The 27,036-nt window shown below is 54.1% G+C and overlaps 1 protein-coding gene across 4 annotated transcripts in view; it reads right to left on the bottom strand.

Moving 5' to 3' along the window:
• CAMSAP1 (calmodulin regulated spectrin associated protein 1) overlaps window positions 1-26,595 on the bottom strand; it is a 42,081-nt gene extending 15,486 nt beyond the window's left edge. For 2 of the 4 annotated variants that reach the window (XM_043916484.1, XM_043916485.1), the window contains exons 1-7: window positions 26,391-26,595; window positions 26,064-26,223; window positions 11,215-11,477; window positions 10,306-10,467; window positions 6,645-6,725; window positions 5,729-5,761; window positions 3,440-3,581 (exon numbers count right to left, since the gene is read on the bottom strand). In XM_043916484.1, coding sequence (XP_043772419.1) covers window positions 3,440-3,581; window positions 5,729-5,761; window positions 6,645-6,725; window positions 10,306-10,467; window positions 11,215-11,477; window positions 26,064-26,223 — 841 coding nt within the window. In that variant the 5' untranslated portion in view covers window positions 26,391-26,595. The remainder of the gene's footprint in view (window positions 1-3,439; window positions 3,582-5,728; window positions 5,762-6,644; window positions 6,726-10,305; window positions 10,468-11,214; window positions 11,478-26,063; window positions 26,224-26,390) is intronic. The other 2 variants (XM_043916486.1, XM_043916487.1) reach the window with 1 other exon arrangement.
• Window positions 26,596-27,036: the final 441 nt, after the last annotated feature.

The raw sequence follows: 27,036 nt of genomic DNA, 5'->3' as shown, positions 1-27,036 counted from the left end.
CACCGGGAACCCTTCCAGAAGGGGTCACAAGCTACGCTGCTCACACCTGGCCCTGGCCTGTCCACACCCCAGCCTGCCCGCGGCTTCTGGCCCCTCCCTGCACTGGGCCGTGTGCTCGCCTGGACCACCTCTTCTTCAGAAAGCCTGCTCTTACTTCCCCTCGGGTTCTTCAAATCCTACTGATTTGTCAGAATTCTTTGTGTATGCTAGTTAAAAAACAACAGTGTGGCAACCCCTTGTCAATTTATATTTATTTCAAACATTTTTTGGGGGGCATATTTTAATCACTCAGTTTTATGATGTTCCTCTGTCACCACAGTAAATTTTACACAGTTAAATGTAGGAATCTTTTCTATTACTTGTAATATTCTGTAATTTAAATAATCCATCCCAGTACCAATGTCATAACAACATTTTCCTATTTTTTTCCCCCAAGTTTTTCAATTTTGCTTTTCTACCCTTGTGTCTCCCGTCCAAGGCATGGTGTCTGGCACATGTGGGGTGGGGTCTGACTGCATTCACCGGTGCCTCACAGGGGGCGCGTCCCCAGTCTGTGCTGGCCGTCCCCCCACCCGACAGGCTGTGGGCCACACCAGGCGCCAGCTTCCCACAGAGCATCGGCCTGCGCCCCTCTGCCCAGCTCCCCGTGCTCAGCTGAGGCAAAGGGAAACAGAGAAGTCTGGGACAATCAAAGCGACAGAACACTGAATGGGTCAGTGTGCCAAATGAAGCAAGAATCCACGAAGCCCTCCCGACACAGGAGACCGGCCCCCAGCACTGCAACGCCGGCTCGCCAGAAATTCCCAACCGACGACCGCGCTGGGGTTAAAAGCGTGACCAGGAGACCGATGTCCATGCAGCCCAGTCAGCCGTCAGTCGTAAAGCAAAGAGCAGCGGCGTCAAAGGAGAAAGGCCGGCACCCAGGGACGGTGGTGTGTCCCGGACACAGCACCCCAGGCAGCACGGCTGGCGACCCCGGGCCCCGACTCCCACTGGGAGGGAAGGCCAGACCCCTCCTCTCACACCCTGCCCCTGGTGCTCGGGGCGTCGGTTCCGGGGGCTCCCCGGGCTCTCGCTCGGCCTCCCACACCAGGGGGCACGTCCCCCAGGGCGGAACCTGCAGCTCAGCCTGGCTCCTCCTCGCGCTCGGATGATTCCTGACCAGCAGAGACAGAAGGCTACTACTCTTCATTCTCCTTCCTTCAGCTGTTTTGGGTTTATTTCTCTATTATTATCAAATGCACTGAGATCACCCTGGCATACTGACTTTTAAACTCCTTGCTCTGCAGGACATGCGCTGAGGCGACAGCTCAGTCGCTCAGTTGTGTCCGACTCTGTGACCCCACGGACCGCAGCATGCCAGGCCTCCCTGTCCATCACCAGCTCCCAGAGTTCACTCAGACTCATGTCCATCGAGTCACTGATGCCATCCAACCACCTCATCCTCTGTCGTCCCCTTCTCGTCCTGCCCTTGATCTTTCCCAGCATCAGGGTCTTTTCCAACGAGTCGGCTCTTCACATCAGGTGGCCAAAGGACTGGAGCTGAGGCACCAAGTCTCCCTTTAAGCCATCGGAGCTGCGGCCCGTGCATTCAGGCACGCATGTCACTCATTTATTCCACAAACACCTACCAAACACCAGTTTGTCCCAGACACCCTCGGGGTGCGTTAGTGAGCTGAACGGATAAAGACACCTGCCCTTGGTGAGCCCCCACTAGGAAATCCTGCTGTGACTCCAAGTTAGATCATGAAATGTTTTAGAGTAAGTTCTTTGGTTTCCACACATTCAAGATTTCCAGTCTGGAGAAAGACACTGCACGTTTCTGATTTCCCGTTTTACCGTGTTGTGACAAAATCTGTCGTGGTTTCTCCCGTGGCCTTAATCAAGCCCATCCTTGTAAACGCCTTATTCCATTCTCATCTAAGAGGGCAGGTTCCCTGGTGCCCTGGGCCGGGCCTGCGCCCGTGTGCCCGAGTCCCCTCCAGCCTTCCTGGCCCCATCTGTGTCATCAGTCGGTCTTACAAGTTAGGTCACAAGCGTGCCTCCGGTCATCTCACCCTGTGTCGCTTTTAAAACCCCACTCTTAAGTTCTGCTACAGACGCAGTGAGCCTCGACTCTCTCCTCCTACGGGCTTGATTCATCCGCACCACAGACTCTCTGTTCCTAGTACCTCTTTGTGTCTCCAGAGCCCAGTGGAGAGGTGAGAAGCAGGCTGGACAAAACCAAAGTCAGAACTACTGAACCAGTGAGGCAGAACTACGAGGCAGCCGCAGGAGGTGCCGAGGGTCAGGGAGACCCCCGCGCACACGAGCGTGCCACTCCCGTCTCTCCCCCGAAGTCTTCACGGTGGACACTGTGCGCTCCATCAGATGTCCATCTGCACAAGTCTGTCTGCTGTGCCCGCCAGCCTGCAGCCTTCCTGCGGGGGCAGGGGCGGGGGTCCGGCGGTGGCCACACTCCCACACTGCAGCACTCAAGTGAGACCCACAGTCTCCTGAGTCCTGACTCCATCTCACGTAAACTCACCGCACACCTGCCTCCTCCCCACCCAGGATGCAGCCTGGTGGCCCACTTCCCCCTGAAAGAGCCCCCTCAGTCCCGGGCCTGGGCATCCGACGGGCCTCCTGGTTTTGTCCCGCTGGCAGGGGGTGCCCCCGAGTCCTCCCAGGGCGCTGGTCACAGCTCCCATGGCAGGCGGCCTAGGCCACACAAGCACAGAGGCCTATAGGCCCAGGGCAATCAGGTGCCAATTCCGAGATTTTCACTAAAGACGGATATCCCTCCCAGAACCTGAGACTCCCCCTCTCTTTCAAAGTCACCTGTGTGTTTTAGAAACTACCAAGCCCAGCACGTCTGCACCTGGATCGGGGCGGGACCACGGTCAGCCCTTTGCCAGCCACAAGCCTGGCAGACACGCCCTGTGCAGCCAGCGGTCAGGGCATCTGTGGAACTCATGCCCCCGCCCCACCCCACATCAGAGAGGAGGGCTCAAGGCAAACCCACATCAGCATCCCGTTCCTGCCGGCGCCGCTCAGGGTACCACTTACGCTGCTCCCCACGGCCCGGTGACACCGCCGACAGCAGGCCTGCAGGTGTCCCCCCCGCCGGTGTGTCCACAAGCTGGATTCTGCACTTGTTTTCCCAAACCACATTCAGGACACTTTACCTCGACTGGAGTGGGGCTGATCGGCTCTTAGCCGTCCCGAGACGTCAGTCCGGTCACTGATAGGGAACACGCTACCATATATGTCCCACCCCCCGCCAACCAGGTACAACACAGGCCAAGCCCAGGCATGCTGTTGCCAGATCTACGCGTCCATGCGCTGCCCCAGCGGGCGTCAAGGACTCAGGGTTACCCCCGCCTGCTTCATCGTCTACACCGGCGATCTGCACGCCCTCCAGCCCCCAGGTCCCTCGAGAGGCACAGGCCACACTCACCGTCCAGCTTCATCTGCTCTGGGCAGTAGTAGTGGACCACGGCCAGGAGCGCCGCCCCATGGCTGCCGTCCCGCATCAGGTCCTCCAGCAGCGGGAAGTGGGGCGGCTGCCGTGCGGACAGGTGCTCTCGGCGGTAGCGCACCTGCGGGAGAGAGAGGACCCGGTCACCGCGCGGCGCCGGCGCTCAGCCAGCATCCACGGCAGCTGGCCGGACCACGGCCAGAACAACAGCAGCCACGCGGGAAAGCCTCGCGGCCTGGGTTACACCCTCTGCCTGGAACATGCGTCCAGACCCAGGGAACTGCGCTTCCTGGTCACAGCGGGCGACCGCGGTGAGCTGCTCAGGACACCAGGGCCGTCTCACTCTGAGGGCCAGGCACCCCGGGGAAGGAGGCAAGACACATGTCTACGTTGCCAGGGGCTGCACACGGTCCACGGATGAGAAACAAGTTATGTGGTGAACGCCCTACGCCGGGAAGACCCGCGTTACTGGTCTTTCTCAGAACCAGCAGCACACACCTCGGCATTATGAAAAACACAAGGCAGCATTCACACGGAGTTTGGGAAACTTCCAAAACCAGCTTGGACAAAAAGTCGTCTGATCCATTCTCCAGCCCCTCAAGTAAGTGCACGGGCACACGGGGAATCTGAAGGCACGTGAAGTGCTATAAAAAAAGGCATTTCTTCCAAGGTTTCTGTGCCGCTGTTTATGGACAGGAAACAAGTGCTCAGTGCGGAGCCTCCCCCGCCCGCAGGGGCCGCCCTGTACCTGGGCCTCGCTCAGAGCATGGACACACAGGCCGCCGGGTGACCACGTCCTGCGGTGCAGGTAAGCCTGGCATTTTTGCGGCCACGCTTTCCCCAGGGTAGGAGAGCACAGTGCCGGCTCGAGGAACAAGGCCCGTGCTGACTTCCAGGAGCCACATGGGAGAGTCAACAACCCAAAGGAAACGCCCCCGGCAGCAACCCCGGAGTGCCAGCACCGGGCGGTCAGCGGCGGCGAGTGCCCAGATCACGCCCCACCTGGGCCCGTGCGATGCGCACCACTCCCACCAGTCTCCACGGGGACTTTTAACTTGTTTCTCGGCCTGGTGCAGGCTCCCCCCCAGGGCCAGGCCCAGGGGCTCCCGCGTGCAGCCCGAGGCATGCGCCCGACCAGCCTCACGCGCACGCACACACACACAGACACACAGCACACGGCACAGCACAGCATGCAGGAAAGCGGATGGTTTCTCGCCGAGGACGGATGGTGCGCGTCTGCGTTGGGAAAGCGCTGACCCCTCGGGTCCGGGAGCCGGCACCGCCCCTCGAGGGGGTCCACTGCCCTTCGAGGGGGCCCTACTCCCAGCCCCGGGCCCACTCGCTCAGGCAGCCGAGGGGACCGACCCCCTGGGAGGAGACCCCGAGGGCTCTGCTCCCGGCCACATCTCCCAGTGAGGCCCTCGTCTGACACCCTCCTTCTGGAGGACCTCCACGCCTGACTGTCCTCACTACGCCTCGGACCTGCTTTCACAGGTCGCTCTCTGGCCTTTGATTTTCAGCAAGTTAAGAGATAAGTAAACACTCGAAAAAAAAAAATTGGCCTTTCCCCTCTTTGTGATGATTACATTTCAAAGAAGCAAAATCATCCATCAGCCACAAAGTGGACTCTGTCACTGTTCATGCAGATCCCACTGACAGTTTATATCTATCGTATCTCCTTTATAGTCGAATCCTAAGGACCATTGATCCAAACAATTAAACTAAAGGGACAGGCAAAAATAAGGAAGCTTCAAAAAGATTGGTTCTGCAGAACTTCATTTCAAAGGGCACCACTTGGAGCACCAAGTATTTGTCCGTGGGAAACGGTGTAACAAACTGGGTCCATTTCCAGAACAGTCACTGGTGGGCCACGTCACCAGGAAGAACAAATCCAAGGGTCACTCGGCAAATCATGCCACGGGCCGTTCCTGCTAGAATCTATAAGAAAGGGAATGGGTCCTGTCGCTGACCCTGAAGTTCATCAGAGAAAGCTGATGAACTACCTCTTCAAAGGAGAAACACGAAGCTGTCTGTTAAGTTTACCTAAGAAAGTGGGCACACCGCGCTCTGGGTGGTGGCTACCGAAGGCCTCCCTGGAGCGGAGAGGGCCCGTCACGGCCCACCCTGCCCAGAGCCGGGCCAGCCCTGCCCGCAGGAAGTGTAACAGACCACCAGGGAGGACACTCAAACAGAGACACAGTCACGAGCGATTTGAAATGGAAGCAAGTGATGGCAGCGGACGGCCGTCTGCGCGCAGGGTCCACTTACGGGCACTAACTTCCAGTACCACTTGGAGGGAGACTGCTCAGGAGGCGAGGGAAGGAAGGCAGGAGAGGAGTCAGCAGGCAGGTCCGCTGAGGACGGACGAGACACACTCCACACGCCACGTTCACACGGGAGGTGCGCCGCCTCCGAGAGGCGAGCTGTGTCCAGCGCACGTGGCCCAGGACGCCCTGCACTAGCAGGGGACCCAGGGGACCACAGGCACCCCCGCGACACTAGCCTCTGGGGGCGAGCGGGCCGGGCCCCCCAGAGGACAGGCGCCAAGCCCGCTCAGAGGGGGCCTCGGCAAGCCACCTGCGCCTGTCTGAGAGGGGGCTCACGGCAGCCTGGCTGGGGTAAGGGACCCGCAGACAGCATCCCCGGGGCCCAGGAGGGAGCGAGCGGAGGCTCCGTCGACCCACAGCCCCGGGACCGCAGGCTCGGCCAGCCACGGTGTGCACACGCGGAGGAACGTGGACTCAGTCACACACGCACGTGGCCCCCCCATCCCCCAAAACAGGGACAAACAGGATGGAGGTGTATTGCTTCACTGGACACAGGACCTTTACCCTCCTGAACACACTGCACGCATGGCCCACGAGGGCCCCGAGAGGACTTCTGGCTGCCAGGAACGTCCCCTCCGTGCTGACTCCCCTCGGGTAACCCTGTACCCTCGGTGACCCTTACGCCCTCCCTCCGCTCCCCCACCTCCCAAGTTCAAGTTCAATACTAGGCCACCCCTGCCTGGAAGAAAGGGCAGTGGGCTGCCGAGCCCCCGCCGCCAGGGCAGGGCCCCAGGGCACCCACTGCCTGCCTGGCGAGTGAAACGGAAGAACAAGCAGGGAGCCCACACGGACACGATTCTCTACAGTCGGGAGCTACAGCAACAGAGCATCCCAGAGAAGTGAAATCTACCCTTTACCTTTTGATGAGCTGGACTTTCCAGTAACTGCTGTTTCAACTTAACTTCTTTCTCTGTTATCTCTCTCATTTTAAGATTTACCTAAAGCGGAAGAAATCAAATGCATTAGGAAGGCAACTGAGACTTGATTTCCAACACTGGGGTGTATGTCCCTCCTTCATGACCCAGACCCCACCTCGCCTGTGTGAACTCTCTCAGATGCAGGTAACACAGATGCCATGACCTGACTCTGACCCCGTGACCCTTGACACAGAGGAGGAGGAAGGGCCTGGCGCCCCCTGGTGCCCGTGCGCTGCTCCCCGCCTCATTGCAGAGCACCCTGGGGGCTCAGGCAGCACAAGGTCACGGCCACCATCACCAAACACCGCTGACAACACGGCCTGGCTGAGACCCACCCGGACACCCGACAGGGGCCCGCACATTCCCTGACCACCATGATACCACCAGCAACTATCAGACACTGGAAGCACTTACTACAGCTGCTCAGAAATAAAAATACCTTTTTCTGGAATTATTAACTCAAAGTTAAGATCAAAACTGCAAATTACAAAATAATACCATGGAGAAAAACACTTAACAAGGCACGTGGTCAAAGCTACAATCAGATGAAATGCCACAGAACTGACTGTCTCTTTGTTAAACAAGAACACAGATACGTGAACTCATGCAAATCAAATCAAGGACAGGGAAAAAACTCTTTTTAAATACTTATTTATTTGCCTGCATCAGGGGTCTTAGTTACGTCATGTGGGATCTTTCATTAGGGCACACGGATTCGCCAGCTGTGGCATGCGGACTTTCAGAGTCACCACGCACGGACTTGTGGAGTCACGTGGCACACAGACTCAGCAGTTGCTGAGATGAAATGCAAACCCAGACATCTCCAGCATTGGGTTAAATGCAGTTCATCTAAAACTCCAATTGCTTAGAAGAGATCCGTAAGAAACCCACTTTAAACAGAAAGACAAGGAGAAATTAAACATAACAAGAAGGGGGATCCCTGGAGGTCCAGTGGTGAAGAATCTGCTTGCCAATGCAGAGGACATGGGCTCAATCTCTGGTAAGGGAAGATTCCAAGTGCCAAGGGGCAACTAGGCCCTCAAGTCACAACTACTGAAGCCCGGGGACCCTAGAGCCCATGGTCTGCAACAGGAGAAGCCCCCGCTCGCCTCAACTAGGGAAAGCCCACGCGTAGCAGTGAAGACCCAGCGCAACCAAAAACAAATAAATAATTAAAAAATAAAATATGAGGAAGGGAAGAGATGCGCTGGTCGCGAGAAGGCTGGAGGCAAGGACCGTCACCTGTGACAAAGGGACACTTTGCGACCACAAAAGAACAGAAAAATCCTAAGTGCACAAATGTAACAACATGTGATAAACACATAAAGCAAGGACGGACACGACCAAAAGGCAAAACAGAGTCATGCCTGGAGATTCCAACTCTCTCCTCCGGTCACTGCCTGATGGGGCATGAAGCCCCCGAAGATGCACCCCACCCACAGCAACCTGAACTGACACGTGCGGCGCGCTGAGCGGACAGCAGAGAGCCCGGGGAACACCTGGCAAGACCACACAGTGGACACAGAACAAGCCTCAATAAGCCTCGAAGGACTGCAGTCACACAGCGTGGTCTCGACCACACTGGAACGAGAAACCAATGCTCTGAAAAATACCCAGAACCACCCCACCAAACATGGGAACTAAACTACAAGCTTCCAGACAACCCACTGATGGAACAAGGATCCACCAGTGAAACAAAATATCTTAAAGAGAAGGAAGAAGACCACAGCATGTAATAAAAATGTGCACCGTGCAGCTAAAGTACTACTTAAAGAGGACTTATTAACTTTAAATGTTTATATTATAATGAACAATGGTGTAAAAGAACTAATCTTCTACTTTATCTAGAAAGGAGAGAAAATTAAATTCAAAATAAACAAAAATAATAAAAGAAGAGATGTTACATAGAAAATAACTGGAGAAATCAATAAAAATCAAAAGCAGATTTTTTAGAACATTAATAAAATTGATAAACTAGACCAACAAAGGGAAGAAAAAAAGACAGACATTACTAAGAGCGGGAAACAAGAGGGGACATTACTATGGATCATACATACACGAAAGGACAACAAAGAAATATGAACGTGATGATAAAGTCAAAATTTAAAGAATATTGACAAATTCCTTGAAAGTCACAAGTTGCCAAAACTGACACGAAATTAACAGAAATCCTAAATACCTTATATGTACACTGAAGAAGTTAAATTCATAATTTAAAAATCTTCCCACTAAGAAAACTCCAAGCCCAGATGGGTTCAGCAGTGAATCCATCAAAGACTTCATGACAAAATAATACTAATCATACAAAAATTGTTTCACAAGATAAAGGAGGGAATACTTCCCAACTCATGTTTTTGACACCGGCCATTATTCTGATGCTGAAACAATAAAAACACAAGAAAATACACCGAAGAAAGTGCTAGATCCCTAGATCTTTATACACATAAAACACTCTCGAAACTCATTAAGACAAACCACCTCATTAAACCTGGGCCAACTATCTGAACGGACACCTAACAAAATACACAGAAACACCTTTAGTCGTTAGGGAAATGCCAACTAACACTGTAAGATGACACAGCCACTCACGGCTGAACAGAAAGACTGACACCACCACGGACGGGCAGAGCGTAGACACCAGGACCCTCGTCCCGCACCCTGGCCAGGCCCCACTCTGCCTCCAGATTCCCGTGGGGCGCTTCCCACCTGCACCCCCACACGAAGCCGGCGGGTGCGTAAGGGCAGCTGCTTCTGCCGCGAGACGATCTCACAGGCACTGGCCAGGCACCGAGTCCCGACCACGCCCAGAGGTCCACAGTGAGCCTGAGGAGAGCTCCCACCTCACCGGGCATCCCTCACCCCCGAGGCCCGGCCCTTCACGGGGGAGGAACCAGGAGCAGGCTGACCGTCTCAGCAGACGTCCTGGCAGAACGTCATCCCCGAGACACGCAGGCCCTGCCAGGCTCTGCCCTGCTCCTTGGCTGGCCCCGGATAAAGCCCTTACACGCAGAGGACGCGTGTGCAAGCTGTGCAGTGAGGAATGCACGAGCTCCCGCGTGGAGCACAGCCCCGCGAGGGCTGCCCGGCCCCGGCCCCTCTGCTCTCTGAGCACAGAGCCCCGCACGCAGCACCTCTCTGCAGGGAGGGGCTTAATAACTCCAGGCTCCAAGGGAACCATCATCACACCCCACGGAGAAAGAACATTCTTCACATGGACCATACAGATGGTCACACTGCGAGCTTCTAAATGACAAAGGAGAAAACAGCATTCAAGAAGATACCCTTTTCTCTTAATCAAAACGCCTTCTAAAACTGAGATCTCCATGAATGCACACTGGGTGCCTGACATAAAAACAAGAATTTATGAAGCAGGACCAACACGCGACGTGGCCCCTTCGCAGCCCCCTCATCCTTCCGTCTGTACACGCAGGAGGAGCCCGTCTGTCTGAACCACAGCGGACAGTCTCCTGGGCCTCCGGCTGGGCCGCATTTCAGTGGGACACACAGGAAGGTGACGCTCTCGGGGAGAAGGGACCTGCACCCACAGGGCACCCCTGGAGCTTTAGGCCTCGCCCGCCTCCGGCAGGGCCCCCACACTCACCTTGTTGACCCAGAAGACCATGGCATCCTCAAGGTCGTATGGGAGCTCTTTGGAGGCGCTGAAGGTGGAGAAGCGCTTGACGCTGGCCACCACCTTCTCGATGCTGATCATCTCCACGGTGTAGGCCATCATGAGGGCGTCCACCATCGCCATGTGGGCGCTCTGGGGGCAGAGGCAGCAGTCGGTCACCCTCCCCTGCCCCGCAGCCCAGGGTCAAGTGGAGATCCTCCCCACACCCACACGGGAGCCCTCCTCGGGGTCACTTCAGCTTGGCCCCTCATCCTCCCCTCCGAGGACCCCATGAGAGCTCAGCCGTGGAAGAAGGCATGAGACAGGCCCGAGGCTGCGTGACTACTGCCGGCCCGAGGCATTCGGGGTCTGCACGCTGAACTCAGGCCTTGAAGCCCTTTCTTCCCGGAACCAGGAACATCCTCCCAACCCAAAACACACCCAGCCAGGCCAAAAAACAGAGGATGCAGAATGCCCAAGAATGGCCTAAGCTAAAGCCACATGGGAAGCGCCAGGAGGTGGGTTTGACCTGGAGCAGCCTGGCCTGGAAACGCCAGGCTGGTGAACGGCTGCGGAGAAGGATGGGGAGGGGGACGCTCAGGGGAGGAGAGGGGCGTCTATTTCTTTATTTTGGCACGAAAATTCTTAGAAGATACATGTGAAACACTCTCAGAGCGGGCTCAGCAACTCCATGTCGCCACCTCTAAAGGCAACTCGGTTTACCGCGGTCGGGGTGGGGCAGCGCTGCCCCAGGGACAGGCCGGGGGAAGCAGCCCCCACCCCGTTCCAGCCCAGCCACCTCCCGCCGAAAGAAGGTGGTCTCAGGCCTGAAGTTTCGGGGCAACTCCACTGCGCTTCAGGGGCACAGCGGCCGCCCCCCCCACGGCCCAAGCCACTCACCATCTTGATGGGCGCATGGCTGAGGTCAGGCTCCGTCACAGGGGTGTCGTCACTCTCCATCACGTAAATCCCTTTCCGGGACAGAGCCTGGATGACGGACTGGTGCCCCTGCAGGGCGGCCACCTGGTCCCCCTTGAGGATGAGGCTGCACACGCGGCAGTAGAGCTCGCTGGACAGCAGGAGCTTGATGACCGGAGGCTTGATGTGCTCCTGCTCATACTGGTCGATGTAGAAGGGGTCCCTGAGGTCCTCGGGGATGTCATCTGCAGCGACACGAGACCCCGCACGTGGGCGTTACCCCCAAATGCAGCCGCACCGGCCACTCGCAGCCACTTCAAGCCTCCTGGAGCTGCTGGTGGGACGGCGGCCTGAGGATGCCGAGCTGGGGACACAGGTGTGGGGACGGCCGTCTGCAGGGACCTCAGCCTTCATTCACCAGGAATGTCGGGAGCCAGGGCAGACCTGGGTCTGCCCCACCACAGCGATCCAGGCTCAGGACTCCGGAGTGGCCGCGGGAAAGGCCACAGAGAATGAGAAGGTTTGGACAAGCCCGTAGTTAACACAAGGCCACACTCAACGCAGGAGGAGGATCAGAGCTCAAGGCCTCGTGCAAGCAGGACCACGTGTGGGCCGAAAGCAGGACCTGAGCACGGCGGCCTGGCCTTGACCAGGCGCGCCTCTCACGGACCACCTCTCACCTTGCCTCGAGTGCAAATCACAGACACTATGAAGGCTGATCTCCCAGGGTCGGGAGGATTAAACCACAACACGCGCGTAAGTCACGGCGCTGAGAGCAGAGCCTGGAGCTCCACAAAATTCACACAAGTATCAGTTATCAACCTTATTATCAACCAGGCTAAAAAGACGGTCAAGGAAGTGCCTTCCTGGTGCTGTGCGCCACGCTCTGCCTGTCCCGTCAACCAAGGCTGCCCCGCTCGCCTGGGGTAGGGCAGTGAAGACCTGGAGCACGCGGGGGCCGAGACCCCCAGGAGGTGCCCACCCAGGCGGAGGAAAACACAGGCTACGGGCCCCCATGACGCAGCAGGACAGAGAGCTTTGAAACACACCTCGGAGTCCAGCCCCGCCCCAGACCAAGCAGATCGGAATGCCCAGCCAGCATTTGTTCCGCTAAGAATCGCTACATCAGAGACTCCGGAGGTGGCTGACAGTCTCCACTGAGAACTCACTCACTTCTTCACGCTGGTCGTGGCAACAAGCACTCAGAGGTCTTCTCATTCTGGACCCCCGTGCGCCCCACCCTTTGCTGGAGACATCGGACGGACGGGAGAGAAAGAAAGCGGGGGCAGCGCCCAGTGCCCCTCCCCGCCCCACCAAGCGAGGCCCAGGGACAGAACCAGCTCCCTGCCTGCAGGCGCAGGCAGCTCAGGAGCGAGGCCCTGTCCCGTCGGCCGAGCGGAAGCCAGCAGGAGCGGAGAACCCAGGACAGGAGGGAGCCTCAAAGGGGACCCTCGTTCACGGATGAGCCCCCTCCCGCGCCAAGTGCGAGCAGGACAGACCCGGAGAACCGAACTGACCTCGGAACCCACGGCCTAGAGACAGCAAACAGACGTCTGTCCTGGAACCTAATGGGGTTTACTGCAACCCCCAGAAACACCAACATCCTCCAGAGGATTTTAGCGGGACCCAGAAAACAGCCTCACACTATTCAAACTGTCCAGGACCCAATCCATATTTACTCAACATAAAAAGACAGGAAAATGTGACTGATTCTCAGGGGGAAAGAGACACCAACTCTGAGATGACCCAGATGAGAGAATCACCAAAGACTTCAAAGCATCTATGATAACAAGGCTCCATGAAGCCCTCCTGAAACAAATGGAAAGAACAGAAGTTACTAACAGAGAAATAAAACTTATTAAAAAAAAAAAAAAAACCACCTTCAGGATTTCCCTGGTGGTCTGTGGTTAAGAATCCACCTGCCAGCGCAGGGGATGAGAGCGGGATCCCTGGCCCAGGACGACAGCACAGGCTGTGGGCCCACTGCACCGTGTGTCACAAGCGCAAAGCCCACGCGCTCGGGCCCACACCGCAACCGAGAGGAGCCCGCACTCGCCGCAAGGAGAGAAAGCCGGAGCACAGCGACAGAGAGCGGCAGAGCCCTGAGCAAAGGTGCAGGCACATTTAAAAAGCTTTAAAAAGACCTTCAGAACTGCAAAAGCTAGTTATCAACAGGACGTTCAATGACAGATTCAAAAGATGAACAAAGCAGAAGCACACTCACAGATAACGGCGACCAGCGGGAGGGTGGGGGGCGGGCAGCATAAAGGTGGGGGAGCGGGTTACAAACAAAAAAACACTGGATACAAAGCAGGCTCAAGGACACCCTGTGCAACGCAGGGCATGTGGCAGTGTTCTGTGATAACTATAAATGGAAAGTAACCTTTAAAAATTATATAAAGTAAAAATTAAATTAAATTTAAAAATACAGACAAAACAGAGAAAACAATCAGTGAACCTGAAGACAGATCCACAGAAATAATCCATCTGCAGAGCAGAGAGAACGACGACGGACTGAAAAGCAGAGACCCAGTGACCGCTCCAACCGAGGGGAGCCTGGGGCAGGAAAGACATTTGAATAAATGGTGAACGGAACCTCCCCACGTCTGGTAAGACACCAATTTATGGGCTCAGGAAGCCCAGCAAACCCAAACAGAACCAACTTGAAGAAAACCAGGCCCACACACTTCCTAATCAAACTGCTGAAAGCCAAAGAAGTAACAGGCCCAGGGGACCCCTGACTGGAGGCATCAGCCAGACCTCCGATGGCTACACTTAAGGAAAGGAAACAGGACAGAATTAAGAATTCTGGCAGAAAAATGGAAATTATTTTTAGAGAGAGAGAGAAAAGAACTTGGCAGATTAGGAAAAGAACCAAGAAGAAATTCCAGAACAGAAATACACAGTGACTGAACGGACACCCTGGACGGCTGAACAGCACCTCATACGCAGAGGAGAGAAAGAACCGCGGAGAAGGCGAGTGAGAAGCACTGCCGGCACCCAGAAGAGAGGGAAGAGAAGAAAGGGCAGAGACAGGACTTCAGCAGCAGTGGGCGAGAGTTTCCCAACACCTGTAAAATCCATGCCTCCCCCAGCAGGATTTAAACAAAGCAGCAGCAATCTACAGACCAAAGAACTTCCCTGTAATACCGGTAAAATCCCAAGACGGAGGAGAATCTTGTAAAGCGACCAGAAGGGGCCCTCTGGCAGGGACAAGACGGCATGGACCAGCCTCTCCCTGCTGCTCTCCGCTGGGCACAACCAAAAAGCCTGCAGACAACCCCCAGGAGAACCCACAGAGAGCTGGGAAGGTGGACAACAACCCCAGACTGGACGGGCACAGCAACAGCGAGACTTACCACCTCCCACCCAGCAAAGGCGGCCCAGGCCTGGGGCTTCCCGACCCCCCGCCTGGAAACAAGGCGAGTCAAGCAGGCTCGTTCCTGCGGCACAGGGGAGGCAGGCGAGTCCCACCTACTGGCCAGGCCATCCTGGCAGAACCAGCAAGGGGTAGGAAGGGAGCCCCACGGACAGGCAGCCCAAACACCCACCTCCACCAGGCACCCAACCTGGAAGCGCCTCTCCCTCCCCACCAGGCCGGAGACACCCCCTCGTCAGCCTGCACAAGGGGAGCCCAGCGGTGGGCCCCCACGACGACAAGCAGCCGGGGACACACTCTCAGAGGTGTGGGGTAGCCTGCCGCAACACGCACCCGGCTTGGACACTCCTCGCCCTCGGGGAGAGAACCCCACCTTGCCCAGAGGCACCAGGCAGTCAGCCCCAGGCGCCGCCCTCCGCCTCTGAGAGCAGCAGCAGCAGGGCCCGTGGGAACCCCAGGCGCACCGCAGAGGCTCTGGAGATACACTGGCCCTGGGACCACAGTCCAGGCGGTCGGCCGGGACCTGCACGCTGAGCCTGAGCGGGCAGACTGCCCACCCTGATAAAAGAAGAGCCAGTGGCACCGAGAGTCCCTAACAGCCCAAATGACCAGGAAGCGTCAAAGATCGCCTATCACACCCAGAACCAAGAAAATCAAGACTCCAGTGAGAAAGGAGAGCCCGCTGACACCAGACCAAGGTGGGTCTGATGCTGGGGCTGTCCGACCGGGGACTGTACAGCCGTCGGAGAAACGGGGCCGCGAGCGGCTACAAGCCCTCCTGAGACAAAGGGAACTGAAAAACATGCAACACAGGGGCTATAAAAAGAACCAGACAATGAACCGAAAAACAGAGTCACAAAATTTTAAAACTCACTAAACAGTCTCAGGCTTCCCTGGTGGCTCAGACGTTAAAGAATCTGCCTGCAATGCGGGAGACCTGGTTCCATCCCTGGGTCAGGATCGACCTGGAGGAGGGCATGGCAACCCACTCCAGTGTTCTTGCCTGGAGAATCCCCACGGACAGAGGAGCCTGGCAGGCTGCAGGCCATGGGGTCACAGAGAGCCAGACACGACTGGGTGACTAAGAATAGCACAAACAGCCTCAATAGTTTAACTGGAGATAACAGAGCATGGGGTCACACAGAAAATACACAGAAAGAAACAAAATGAGTAGTCTCAGGGACCTGTGGAAGAATAACAAGAGATCCAGTATTTGCATCTCTGGAGTCTCAGAAAAGAACGTGAGCAGGGCTAAAACAGTATGTAAGGAAACAATAGCTGAAAACTTCCCAAATATGGCAAACAATATAAACTCACGGATTTCAAGAAACTGAATGAACTCCAAATAGAATAAACCCAAAGATATCCACACCAAGACACTGCATAATCGAACTTATGAAAACTCAAGACAAAATATTCTGGAGCAACTGGAAAGAAAGAGGATACAACTCAATGGGCAGTGTTTCTCCGCCGAGCCATGGAGGCGGGAGAAGTAGCACACCTCACACATGCTTGAGGAAAGGAGCATCCGTATCTGGCAAGACTATCCCTAAGGGACTGAAGGAGAAATAAAGACACTCTCAGGCAAAAGGAAATTTGGGGGCAGAGAAAATGTCTCTAGCAAACCTCAAAAGATTGGCTAAAGGAAATTCTCCAAATAGAAAGAAAATGATTTTTAAAAAAAAGAACCTTGGAGAACCAGGAAGAAAAAATAATGTAAAGAAACAGGTAATATGAGTAAATACAATAGACTACCCTTCTCCTCATGAGTTTTCTAAATTACATCCGATGAGACAAAATCACACCTTTAGGTACTCAAGACAATGATAACTTTTAAATACTTTTAAAAGTGGGGAGAACAAAGGAACCTAAATGGAAAAAAGGTTTCCACACCTCATTCAAAATGGTAAAATAATACCTGTCAACTGTTGGAAGTCACATATGCATACTGTAATACCCAGAGAAACCACTAAGACAGCTATACAGATACACCCCAAAATGACAAGACAGAATATATCAGGACGGAATCCTAGAAAATAGTCAAGTAACCCACCAGTTCAGTTCAGTTCAGTCGCTCAGTCGTATCCGACTCTTTGCGACCCCATGAATTGCAGCACGCCAGGCCTCCCTGTCCATCACCAACTCCCAGAGTTTACTCAAACTCATGCCCATCGAGTCGGTGACACCATCTAGCTATCTCATCCTCTGTCGTCCCCTTCTCCTCCTGCCCCCAATCCCTCCTAGCACCAGGGTCTTTTCCAATGAGTCAACTCTTCGCATCAGGTGGCCAAAGTATTGGAGTTTCAGCTTCAGCATCAGTCCTTCCAATGAACACCCAAGGACTGATCTCCTTTAGGATGGACTGGTTGGATCTCCTTGCAGTCCAAGGGGCTCTCAAGAGTCTTCTTCAACACCACAGTTCAAAAGCATCAATTTTTCGGTGCTCAGCTTTCTTCACAGTCCAACTCTCACATCCATACATGACCACTGGAAAAACCATAGCCTTGAGTAACCCATAAGAAGGTCCAAAAAACAAAACCAACACACAAACAAAACCAGGAACACCAGAAAACAAATAAATAATAAAATCTCAGACTTAAGAGGCAACATAGCAACAATTACACTGAAAGTAAATATTCTAAGCACGTTGAAGGACAGAGATTGGCAGAGTGAATTAAAAAATAGGTACAACTATATGTCATTTACAAGAAAATTACTTCGAATTCAACAATGTAAGTAGGTTGAAAGTAAAGTGATAGAAAAGGCTGTATCAGGCAAATATTGTTTAAAAAAAAAACAGGAAGAGCTATATTAACATCTGATAAAGTATTAAATAGAAAGAAAATTACTGAAGTGGAACATTATGTATGCCAAGTTGCTTCAGTCATGTCTGACTCTTTGTGACCCTCTGGACTGTAGCCCACCAGGCTCTTCTGTCCATGGGATTCTCCAGGCAAGAATACTGGAGTGGGCTGCCATCTCCTTCTCCAGGGGATCTTGCTGACCCAGGGACTGAGCTCAGGTCTCCTGCATCGTAGGCGGATTCTTTAATAACGACTGAGTCACCAGGGGAGCCCCCTGAGCCTGTTATGTAAAGTGGGACATCACGTAACAGTAAAGGGTCAATCCACCAAGAAGACTTTACAACCCTAAATGTGGATCCACCAAGCTACAGAGCCTAAGAACTCATTTAAAAAAAGCACGACAGAGGTGTCAACCACAGTTAGAGACTACAAGCACAGTCAGGGACGTACTTCAACATCCCCTACCCAGAACTGACAGAACTGTCAGACATAAAACCAGCAGAGAAAGAGATCTGAACACCACAAACAACAGGCAGAATCTAACTGACCTGTAGATTCTGCAGAACACGCCATCCAACAACAGAAAACATTCCTTCAAACGCTCACAGAACATTCACCAAAACAGACTTTCAGTTCAGTTCAGTCGCTCGGTCACAGCCGACTCTTTGCGACCCCACGGACTGCAGCACGCCAGGCTTCCCTGGTCATCATCAGCTCCTGGAGCTTATTTAAACTCATGTCCATCGAGTCGGTGATGCCATCCCACCATCTCATCCTCTGTCGTCCCCTTCTCCTCCCGCCTTCAATCTCTCCCAGGATCAGGGTCTTTTCCAATGAGTCAGTTCTTCGCATCAGGTGGACAAAGTATTGGAGCTTCAGCATCCATCCTCCCAATGAACATTCAGGACTGACTTTCTTTAGGATGGACTGGCTGGATCTCCTTGCAGCCCAAGGGACTCTCAAGAATCTTCTCCAACACCACAGTTCAAAAGCATCAATTCTTTGGCCTGGGCCATAAAACAAATCTTAACAAGTTTAAAAGAATGGCAATCACAGAATATGCTATCTCAGTACACAGAATCAGACTAGAAATAGTAACAAAAACACAGAACAGGAAAATTTCAACAACTGGAAATCACACTTCTAAATAATTCATGAATCAAATAGGCAGTATCGAAGGAAATAAAGAGAAATACATAGAACTGAATGAAAACATAGCATATCAACATATGTGGGATGCACCTAAGGCAATACTGTGTGGAAAATTCAAAGCACTAAATGCTTATGCTAGCAAAGTGGACAGATCTCAAATCAGTAGTCTGGGTCCTTACCTCAAGAAATTAGGAAAAAAAAAAATAGGGCAAAATAAATCTCAAGCAAGCAGTGAGGAAGGGAGGTAGATATGGCAATAAAAGGGAAACAGTAACAGAAGAGGTCCTTGTGGGAACACAATGTTCAACATCTAATTACACAACCTCACTATCCCAGCTGTGACATTTTATTATGCTTTTGCAAGAAGTTACCACTGGGGAAATCTGGTAAAGGGTGACCAGGACCTCTCTGTATGATCTCTTACAACTACAAGTTAGTATACACTTTTCTCAAGATAAAACTTTAATTTAAAAAAAAAAATTCGCCAAAGATCGGAAAAGGCATCTCCACAGAAAAAAGATTCAACTGACCAATAAGCACACTTAAAAAAAAAAAGACAACTCATCATCATGAGTCAGCAGGGAAATGCACACCTAAAGCGCAGTGAGGAGTCACAGCCCATCCAGCAGAAAGGCTCGCGGCGCCACGTGTTGGCTACAGAGCAACTCTTAACTCTCACGCCACGCTTCGCTGGCAGGAATGGAAGATGACACAGTCACTGCGGAACGCAACTGAGCGGCTACACACACTTACACGACCCAGGGACTCCACGCCCAGGTGTCCACCAAGACAAACGGGGACGCATGCCCCCACACACTCGCACACTCATGAACGTTTCACAGCAGCTTTGTCCGTGGTGTCCATCAACAAGTGACTGAATAAGCAAAATGTGGGGAGCCAAACAATGAAGACGAGCAGCAGCACTGAGCCAGAAGGTCTCCATCGCGGACGAGTCTCTAGAACGTTATGAGAGTAGAGGAAGGTGGACGAAGAACGCCTGCGGTGGCCCGAGGCACACGAAACGAGATTCAGGGACGGCTGGGAAAGCACTGACTGCGGGGGCTCACGGGAACCCCGGAGGTGACGAGAATGGCTTGCCTTGCGTGTGGCCCTGTGCGTGGGGTGAATACATTCATTTAAACTCATCAGACTATATACTCTCACAAACGGGTGCATTTCACTGGATGTGAAATTGGTTTTCTCAAAGGTCCAAGATACGATTCTTCACTGTATACTCAACCGGAACCCAGCCCACAGAGATTTCTCTAAAATACCAAGGTTTGATATGCATCTCTTTCCTCCTAAGAAAGCTTCAATGGTTCCCTGACTCACATACAAGAACAAAAAACCACTATGGGCTATTTCAGGCATTCCAAGCTCTGGCCCTAGGCGGTCTCTCCAGCCCACACTCATCTTACAGGTGCTAAGCTCATACTCCAGCCCAACCAGAACCCCAGCCTGTCCCTCAGCCCGGGAGAGGCGGCATTGCCCCCTGCCCCATCCTGGCTCATATCCTGGTTCTCACCCACCGGAGCCACACACTCAGCTTCACTTTCTGAATGGAACATTCCAGATTCCCTCAGGGGAGCTGCTCGCCCTCCCTTCCGGCTTCTGCCACGGCACCTCTCAGGCACTAGTCTCCTGGCCTCACATTACAGGTATGTGTGTGCGAGGCCCGTGGCTGGCACTCCGTGAGCCGTGAGAAGCATGCCAAGGACCCACAGGTCACAACATAAGGCTCAGCTGAACTGATTCAAGTTTAATTTTGCCTGAGTCTGAAGTGCCTGGAGGACAGCGACTGAGGGATACTTAAGTGAACCAGTTAGCATGAACAGTCAGAGAGGGCAAGGTGAGGGCACAGGAGAGAAATCAGAAAGAGAAATAAACTCAAAGATCATCTCTATGTGATGACAAAGCCATGAAGGCAGGGAGGTTCTAGGCAGTGAAGACTATAAACACCCCTGAAGGGTCCTGCACACTCCCGCGGCCGCCCAGCTGACCCTGCCTATTGTCTGCCCACTTCCCGCCCCCACCTCATCACCCAGCCGGTCTCAGGGACTCCGCCCTCTCAGTATCTGTTGACTCAACCTACCTAATTCCCACTGCAGACAAACTGGCCAAGACCTTGGTACTTCAAGTCAAAGCGACATCAGCTCTGCTATGGGCTTTACGTATGTGTCCCCCAAAACTCGTGTAACGAAACCTGACCGCCGCAAGGTGAGGTGTTAGGAGACGGGGCTTTGGGGAGGCAATTAAGTCATGAGGGTGGAGCCCCACGAGTGGGGTGTGAGCCCATCCAGCGAGGCTCCCTCACCCCTCTACCACGAGGGCACAGCGAGAAGACGGTGTCTACGAACCAGGAGGCAGGCTCCCACCAAACACCCAGTCTACCGGCACCTTGATTAGGAACTTCCACCCTCCCGAATTGTGAGAAAAAATTGTTCTTAAGCCACCTGGTCTATGTCTTGTTACAGCAGCCTGAGCGGCCTAAGACAGGGCTCCCGGACATTGCACTGGTACCGCCCCCACCCGCTCCAACCCGTCAGAAGAATCTTGCCAGGCTAGCTCTCAACCCATCACCCCTACGCAAAGACCTTCCCTGGCACCCATCAGGAAAGAAATCCCTAGCCAGCTGGGAACCCCACGAACAGTCTGGCCCACACTGTTTTCCACACTAATCACCTACTATTTCGGTCCACAAATCCTCTGTCACAATAAGGTTAATCGACTCAGGCCTACGAACACTTCCTCCTCTGCACAGAACCTGCCTGATGCCCTCCCCTCTACTCCTGGGGCGGGGGAGCTACCCAAATATCCGCCGTCCTTCAAAGCCCACCTCCCCACGAAGCACCCCCACAGGGACCACGGCGCCCAGCAGCCCAGGCACTCGGGTCCCGTGGGAACATGTGACAATTCCATCTTCTGCCTTGAGACGGGTCCTGAACTAAGGACATGCTGCCATTTTTCATCATGCATTACTTCATTTTCCTTTGTATATGTCAACAGTTCATGTGAATTTTCAGCAAATAAGGAAAGAACATCACATAACTCCTCCCCTTGTACTTCCTACACTGCAAAACACAACTGTGCCCGTGATAGCTATGAGATTGTTACTGATTAAATGAACACGATACTGGCTCCATCCTGGTCACCTTTACATTAGATGAAAAATGGCGGCCATCTGAATTTTTCAATGTAGGAAGTAAAAAAGGAGACTGGTACATACAACAGTGATACAGCCACCAGAAAAGCAGCTTGGACTCCTGTCAGCAATTAGGAGGATAAATGGAATACAAAGAAAATACCAGGGCTCTTTATAAGAACACTTACACAAACTTAACAGCCTAAAGCACAACAGTGGCCAACACTTTTGAATTCAAAAGATGGGGACAGTCTGAACTTAAAGACAGATTTACATTATTTGGTTAGTATTTAATTTATGGCATCAGGATAGGAAAGAGAACATGTACAAAGAGTTGTATCTTTAGAAATAAAAATTCAGCCACGTAGAGCCCCCAGGACAGAAGTCTTCCTATCCCACCTGTTTCTAAGGCGTTTCCAACTCTTTAAGCAACCTGACAAACACGTGAGCACAGACTCTGTCCTGCGGACACGGCACTGAATGGGACAACCATAACCACTCTGACCTCAGATGTGGGCAGTTCTCAGCACGCCCAGGCCACACTGTCAGCCAGCGACCTGCCCCCCTAGTACTCAGCACCCATTGAGTAGACGAACCCAGGCTGCCTTGTCACCTCCCATCTCAGCAGCACCCAAATCCCATGCTAAAAACAAAAGACTATGAAAATACAAAACCTAGGGAGGGAGCCTCAGGAGGAAGGGATATATGTGCACCTACAGCTGATTCATGTTGTTGGGCAGCAGAAACAAACAACACTGGAAAATAATCATCCTCTGATTTTCTAAATACATTTAAAAAATATTTCTGAAAAACTCAAAAACCAATCATCTGAACAAATCATCATATCAAAAAAACTTGTCAACAACAAAAAACCTGCCGACATGCTCATGAATGAGGGCCAGCCCCGGGACAGGCACAGCAGCCACTTCATCCGCAGCTCTGGGGCCTGGAGGAGTGCTGACCACGTGCTCCCTCTCAGCCAGATGTGGGACAACAAGGGAACGCGGTGGCCCCCGGAGCACACAGGGAGGGGCTCGGCTCCTAACATCAAGCACTGAGCTGGCCTTGGGCGCGACTCAACCAGCGGCCCGGTTCCAAAGACCCCGCTCAAGGCTGCCCCGGTCTCCCATCCCACAGAGTGGTTTCCAAGTCAGCAGTCAACGAAGAGACTGTGCTGAGGGACCGGAGTGCCAGCCCCTCGCCAGCTGCGGACTCTGGAGAGCCTGGCGGCCCCTCCAATCCCCCCAGCTGCCAACAGAAAGGGAAGAGGTACCCTGGCGGCCTCTAGGTCCGGGCCGCCTGCTTCAGGGCAGCTCTGCTCATAGCGAGCTGCAACTTGGTTTCCAGGGCTCCTCGGTCACACAGCAACACACCTGCAAGGAGCCGAGCGCTCTCCGTGGGTTACTTTCTCAACACCGTCCTCAGGTGCTAACAGACGCTGTTACTCCCCCACTGTCCCTGAGACTCAGGCCTGAATACCTTTAAGGTTCCTAAGGTCATGGCCCGAAATCAAAAGCCAGGAATGCAGTAGTTCCAGTCCCGCACCCTGTACTGTAAAATAAACGTCTAGTCACCCCTTTAAACTTGACCAACTAAGACTTTCACCCAAAAGGACATCACAAAAACATCCCAGCTAAGCAGGTTCTACTCTAATGACTTTTAAGTGAATAACTTTCAACATGTCCAATACGTTTTTTCTGAAGAAATCATTAAGACACTGTCAATGAAACAAGAGTTACACCCCCAAAAAAGAGGAGAAGAATCTAAAAATAAAAGCACAAGCCGGCCCACAGTTCTCAGCTGCGGCACAGATGAGGAAAACTGGAGGAAGCCTTTCTGCACAACCATACGCCACCTCCAGGCCCAGCCAGGGTGAGCTCGCCTGAGCCTCCCCACTTACTACCAATGGCAGACGCTGGGCCCCAGGGAGACCTGAGTCCCAAAAGGCAGGCACGAAACAAGGTGGCCTCAGAGCACATCACCCTGGAGAGTTCACATGCTTCCAGTTCCCATGCAAACAGTGTAGCTACTCAATGAACAATTGTGTAACAAGCAAAGATGTAAGTCACTTTCACCATCATCCCCCTCAAAAGCTGACTGACAAGTAAAGCATGCAGACTGACACCATCACTTCTAATTAACTGAAAACCAAGCTAGAGAGGCGCATAGAGGCGTCCAGAAGATCAAACAAAGAACAGGCCCTTGGACGAAGAAGAGAGTTTGGGGGGAAAGATCTATACGGTCCTCTACCAAAATCCCCACCTCACACTGTCTCCTGAAAGACAAGACCCCACGCTGAGTCACGGGGAACCTCCCACCAGGCTGTGACCCCCCAGGGCAAGGTACAGACCTGAAAAGCATCCTCATTCTGCAAAAATGAATGGAAAGCACACCTCCCGAAATCTAGTGTTTGATGAATGCACCGAGGCAGCGGACGGGCAACATGCAGCCCAGCCTCAGAACCTCAGATGGCCTCCAGTCTCCTTCAGCCCCGGCTCACGCTCTGCTCTATAAATACACACCCCCAGTCATCTCAAAATTTTAGAACCAGTTTTCATATCGGCTCTCGAATTAATTACCTGCAGCGTCAACGAGTAATAAATGGTGATTTGGTCCTGGAAATAAAACTAGACTAATCCAATCCTGACAGTGAGAGAGATGCATATTTATTGCCAGAGAGCTGACAAATCCCACGCTGGATGCCAAAGCTAAATGCAACAGGATAAAAATGCATTCACTAAGCTTAAGAAATTGGAGAGCAAACAACGAGAGGGCTTTTTAGAAGCATTCGTGTCTGTACAGCATTCAGTCCCAAAACCTTAGCCACCTCCACATGCAAAAATCTTAAAAATACACACAGGAGTGACGCTGCACACGCGCCCCAAGAGCCATGCCGGAGAACGCGCTGTGCCAAAGCACAGGAGAACTGGAGGCCGGCCAGCCGGTACCCGGCAACGGGTAACAGGCTTCCTGTGAAATACTACACAGCACTGGAAAAGCAAGGAGGCGGACACGGGAGGACGCGAGGAGGAATCCAAGAACCTGATGAGGATAAAGCGGTCGCTGTGACAGGTGCAAAAACACGCAGAACTAAACCAGAAGAGTTCAGTGATGTAAAAATACGTGGTACACATAAAAAAAGGCAAGCCAACAGTCAACCCAAGACAAGAGGCAGGTGTAAGGGGAGGCCACGGACTGGGGACACACTGCCCCGCAAAGTTCAACAGCCACGTCCTTTTCCTTAAGCTGACCGCTGGACACCTGAGTAGCCGCTCTAGGACGACTCAATCTTTACCCCGTACTCTAAAACTTCACACAGGCTTTTTTTCCCCCCTGGCTGCTCCAAAGCATGCAAGATCTTAGTTCCCCAACCAGGAACTGAACTTGTGCTGCCTACATTACAAGTACAGGGTCTTAACCACTGGACTGCCAGAGAAGTCCCCAAAACTTCATACATGCTTTTTACCAATTCCGTATTTTCCCCAAATTCACCGTTTCCCCATCCTACTACACAGAAACAAAATAAAACTTGGTGGAAGTATAAAAAAAAAAAACTGTAACACTGAAAACTACAAAATAAGGGGTGGGGGTGGGGGGGGGAGGAGAGAAGCTCTGTAGATATAAACCAACTTAAAACGAGGCCCTGCCTTTAATCCCCAGGATTTCCAGGGTGTGTCTGTGCTCCTGACCGACTCCATCCACAGCACAGGCCACTCCAACCGGTGAGATCCTGTCACCGGGAACCGCCCCGTTCAGCAAGTTTTCAAAACCGGTCAACCAGACGTTTTTTTTTTTTTTCTTTCTTTTTTTGAAAAGAGTCTCTCTCCTTTTCTCACTCCACAAACAAGAACCGTTCCCCAGAACAAAGGCAATTTTCAAACAAATGCTTCAAATGAAAAAAAGATGACACAGAACTCCCTCTCGATTTTGCACCTGAAACAAAGCACCTGAAATTAATCAAAGAAAGCCCTCGGAGCCAAGCAATAATCAGGAGAATCACTCGGGCCTGTAAAACCGCGAGAGCTGGAAGAATAGGAGCGTCTTAAATCCACTAAGCATATTTAAGGCCTAACCAGTAACAAGGTTACCGAATTAACCAAAGGGAGCAACTGGAATGAAGCCCGATCCATCCGAAAGGAATGCTCGTTAGGGGATCCCACACCGGGGATTCGGACAGAGGGCAGGGGTTACAAGGGTTTCGGCCCGGGACTCCCGCCCGCACAGAACAGCGTTCGGCCGCGGGGTGCAGGGGCGCGCCGACCATCGCCGCACCTGCGGGACCGGCGCCCCCCAACCCCGCGCGCGGGGACACCGCACAAAGGCCGGCCCGGCCCCTCCCCCGCGCCCGGCCCACCTCGGCCGTAGGCCTTGGCGCAGATCCACTGCAGGTTGGCGGCGATCTTGGCCCGCGCCGGGTCGTAGCGGTCCAGCGGCACGATGTCCACGGCGCCGTCGGGCGCGGCCTCCATCCTCCTCCAGCCCTCCCCGGCCGGGCAGCCGCCCGCGTCCACCATCTGCACACAAAAGGGCCGCTGCAGCGCGGGCCGCGCCGGGCCGCGCGGGACAAAGGCGCCGCGCCCCTCGCCGCGCCCGGGACCCGCGTGGGGCCGCCGGTCACCGGCCGCCCGCGCGCCCCGCGCCCCCCGGCTCGCCGCCCCGGCCCGCGCCCCCGCCGCCTCACCTCAGAGCCGCCGCCGTCGCCGCCGCCGCGGGTGCTGCTGCTGCATGCTGCGCGGCCGAGCCGGGGCCCGCGGGGCCGGGGCGGAGAGCGGGGGGCGCGGGCCGAGGCCTCGGGCCGGGGCTGGGGGCGCGTGCGCGGACCCGGGGGCGGCGGTGGCGGCGGCTGAGGAGGCGGCCCACCGGCGGGAGCGCGCGCACACCACACACACACACACCCCGCCGAGGCCGGCGCAGGCGCAGTGGGCGCGGCCGCCGGCCCGCACGCTCCCCGCCCCTTTGCGCAGGCGCAGCCGACGGTTGCCCGCGCTCGCCCCGCCCCTTCGCGCAGGCGCAGTGGGTGCCGCCCCAGGCCCCGCCCTTTCTCGCGGGCGCGGGCGCGGGGTCGCGCACCTGGGGCGCGCTAGCGGACAGGCCCCGGCGGGTCCCTCAGCATCTCTTTGTCTGGGCTGCGACTCCCCTTTCCCCAGCGCTGGGTCGTCCGGACCGCTGGACCCCAGCCGCCGCCCCACGGGCGGAGCTCCTGTGAAGGCCAACGGCGACCTGGGGAAGCGCTCGGCGCCTGCGGCCCCGCGCCCGAGAGCAGCCCCGCGGTTCCCCCCCCCCCACATTCTGGGATCGCAGCACTGGGAGCCGCCTTCCCCCCATAG

Source organism: Cervus elaphus, chromosome 11 (assembly GCF_910594005.1).
Source record: "Cervus elaphus chromosome 11, mCerEla1.1, whole genome shotgun sequence".
NCBI classification, from domain to species: domain Eukaryota; kingdom Metazoa; phylum Chordata; class Mammalia; order Artiodactyla; family Cervidae; genus Cervus; species Cervus elaphus.
This window is presented reverse-complemented; position numbering and strand designations above follow the sequence as displayed.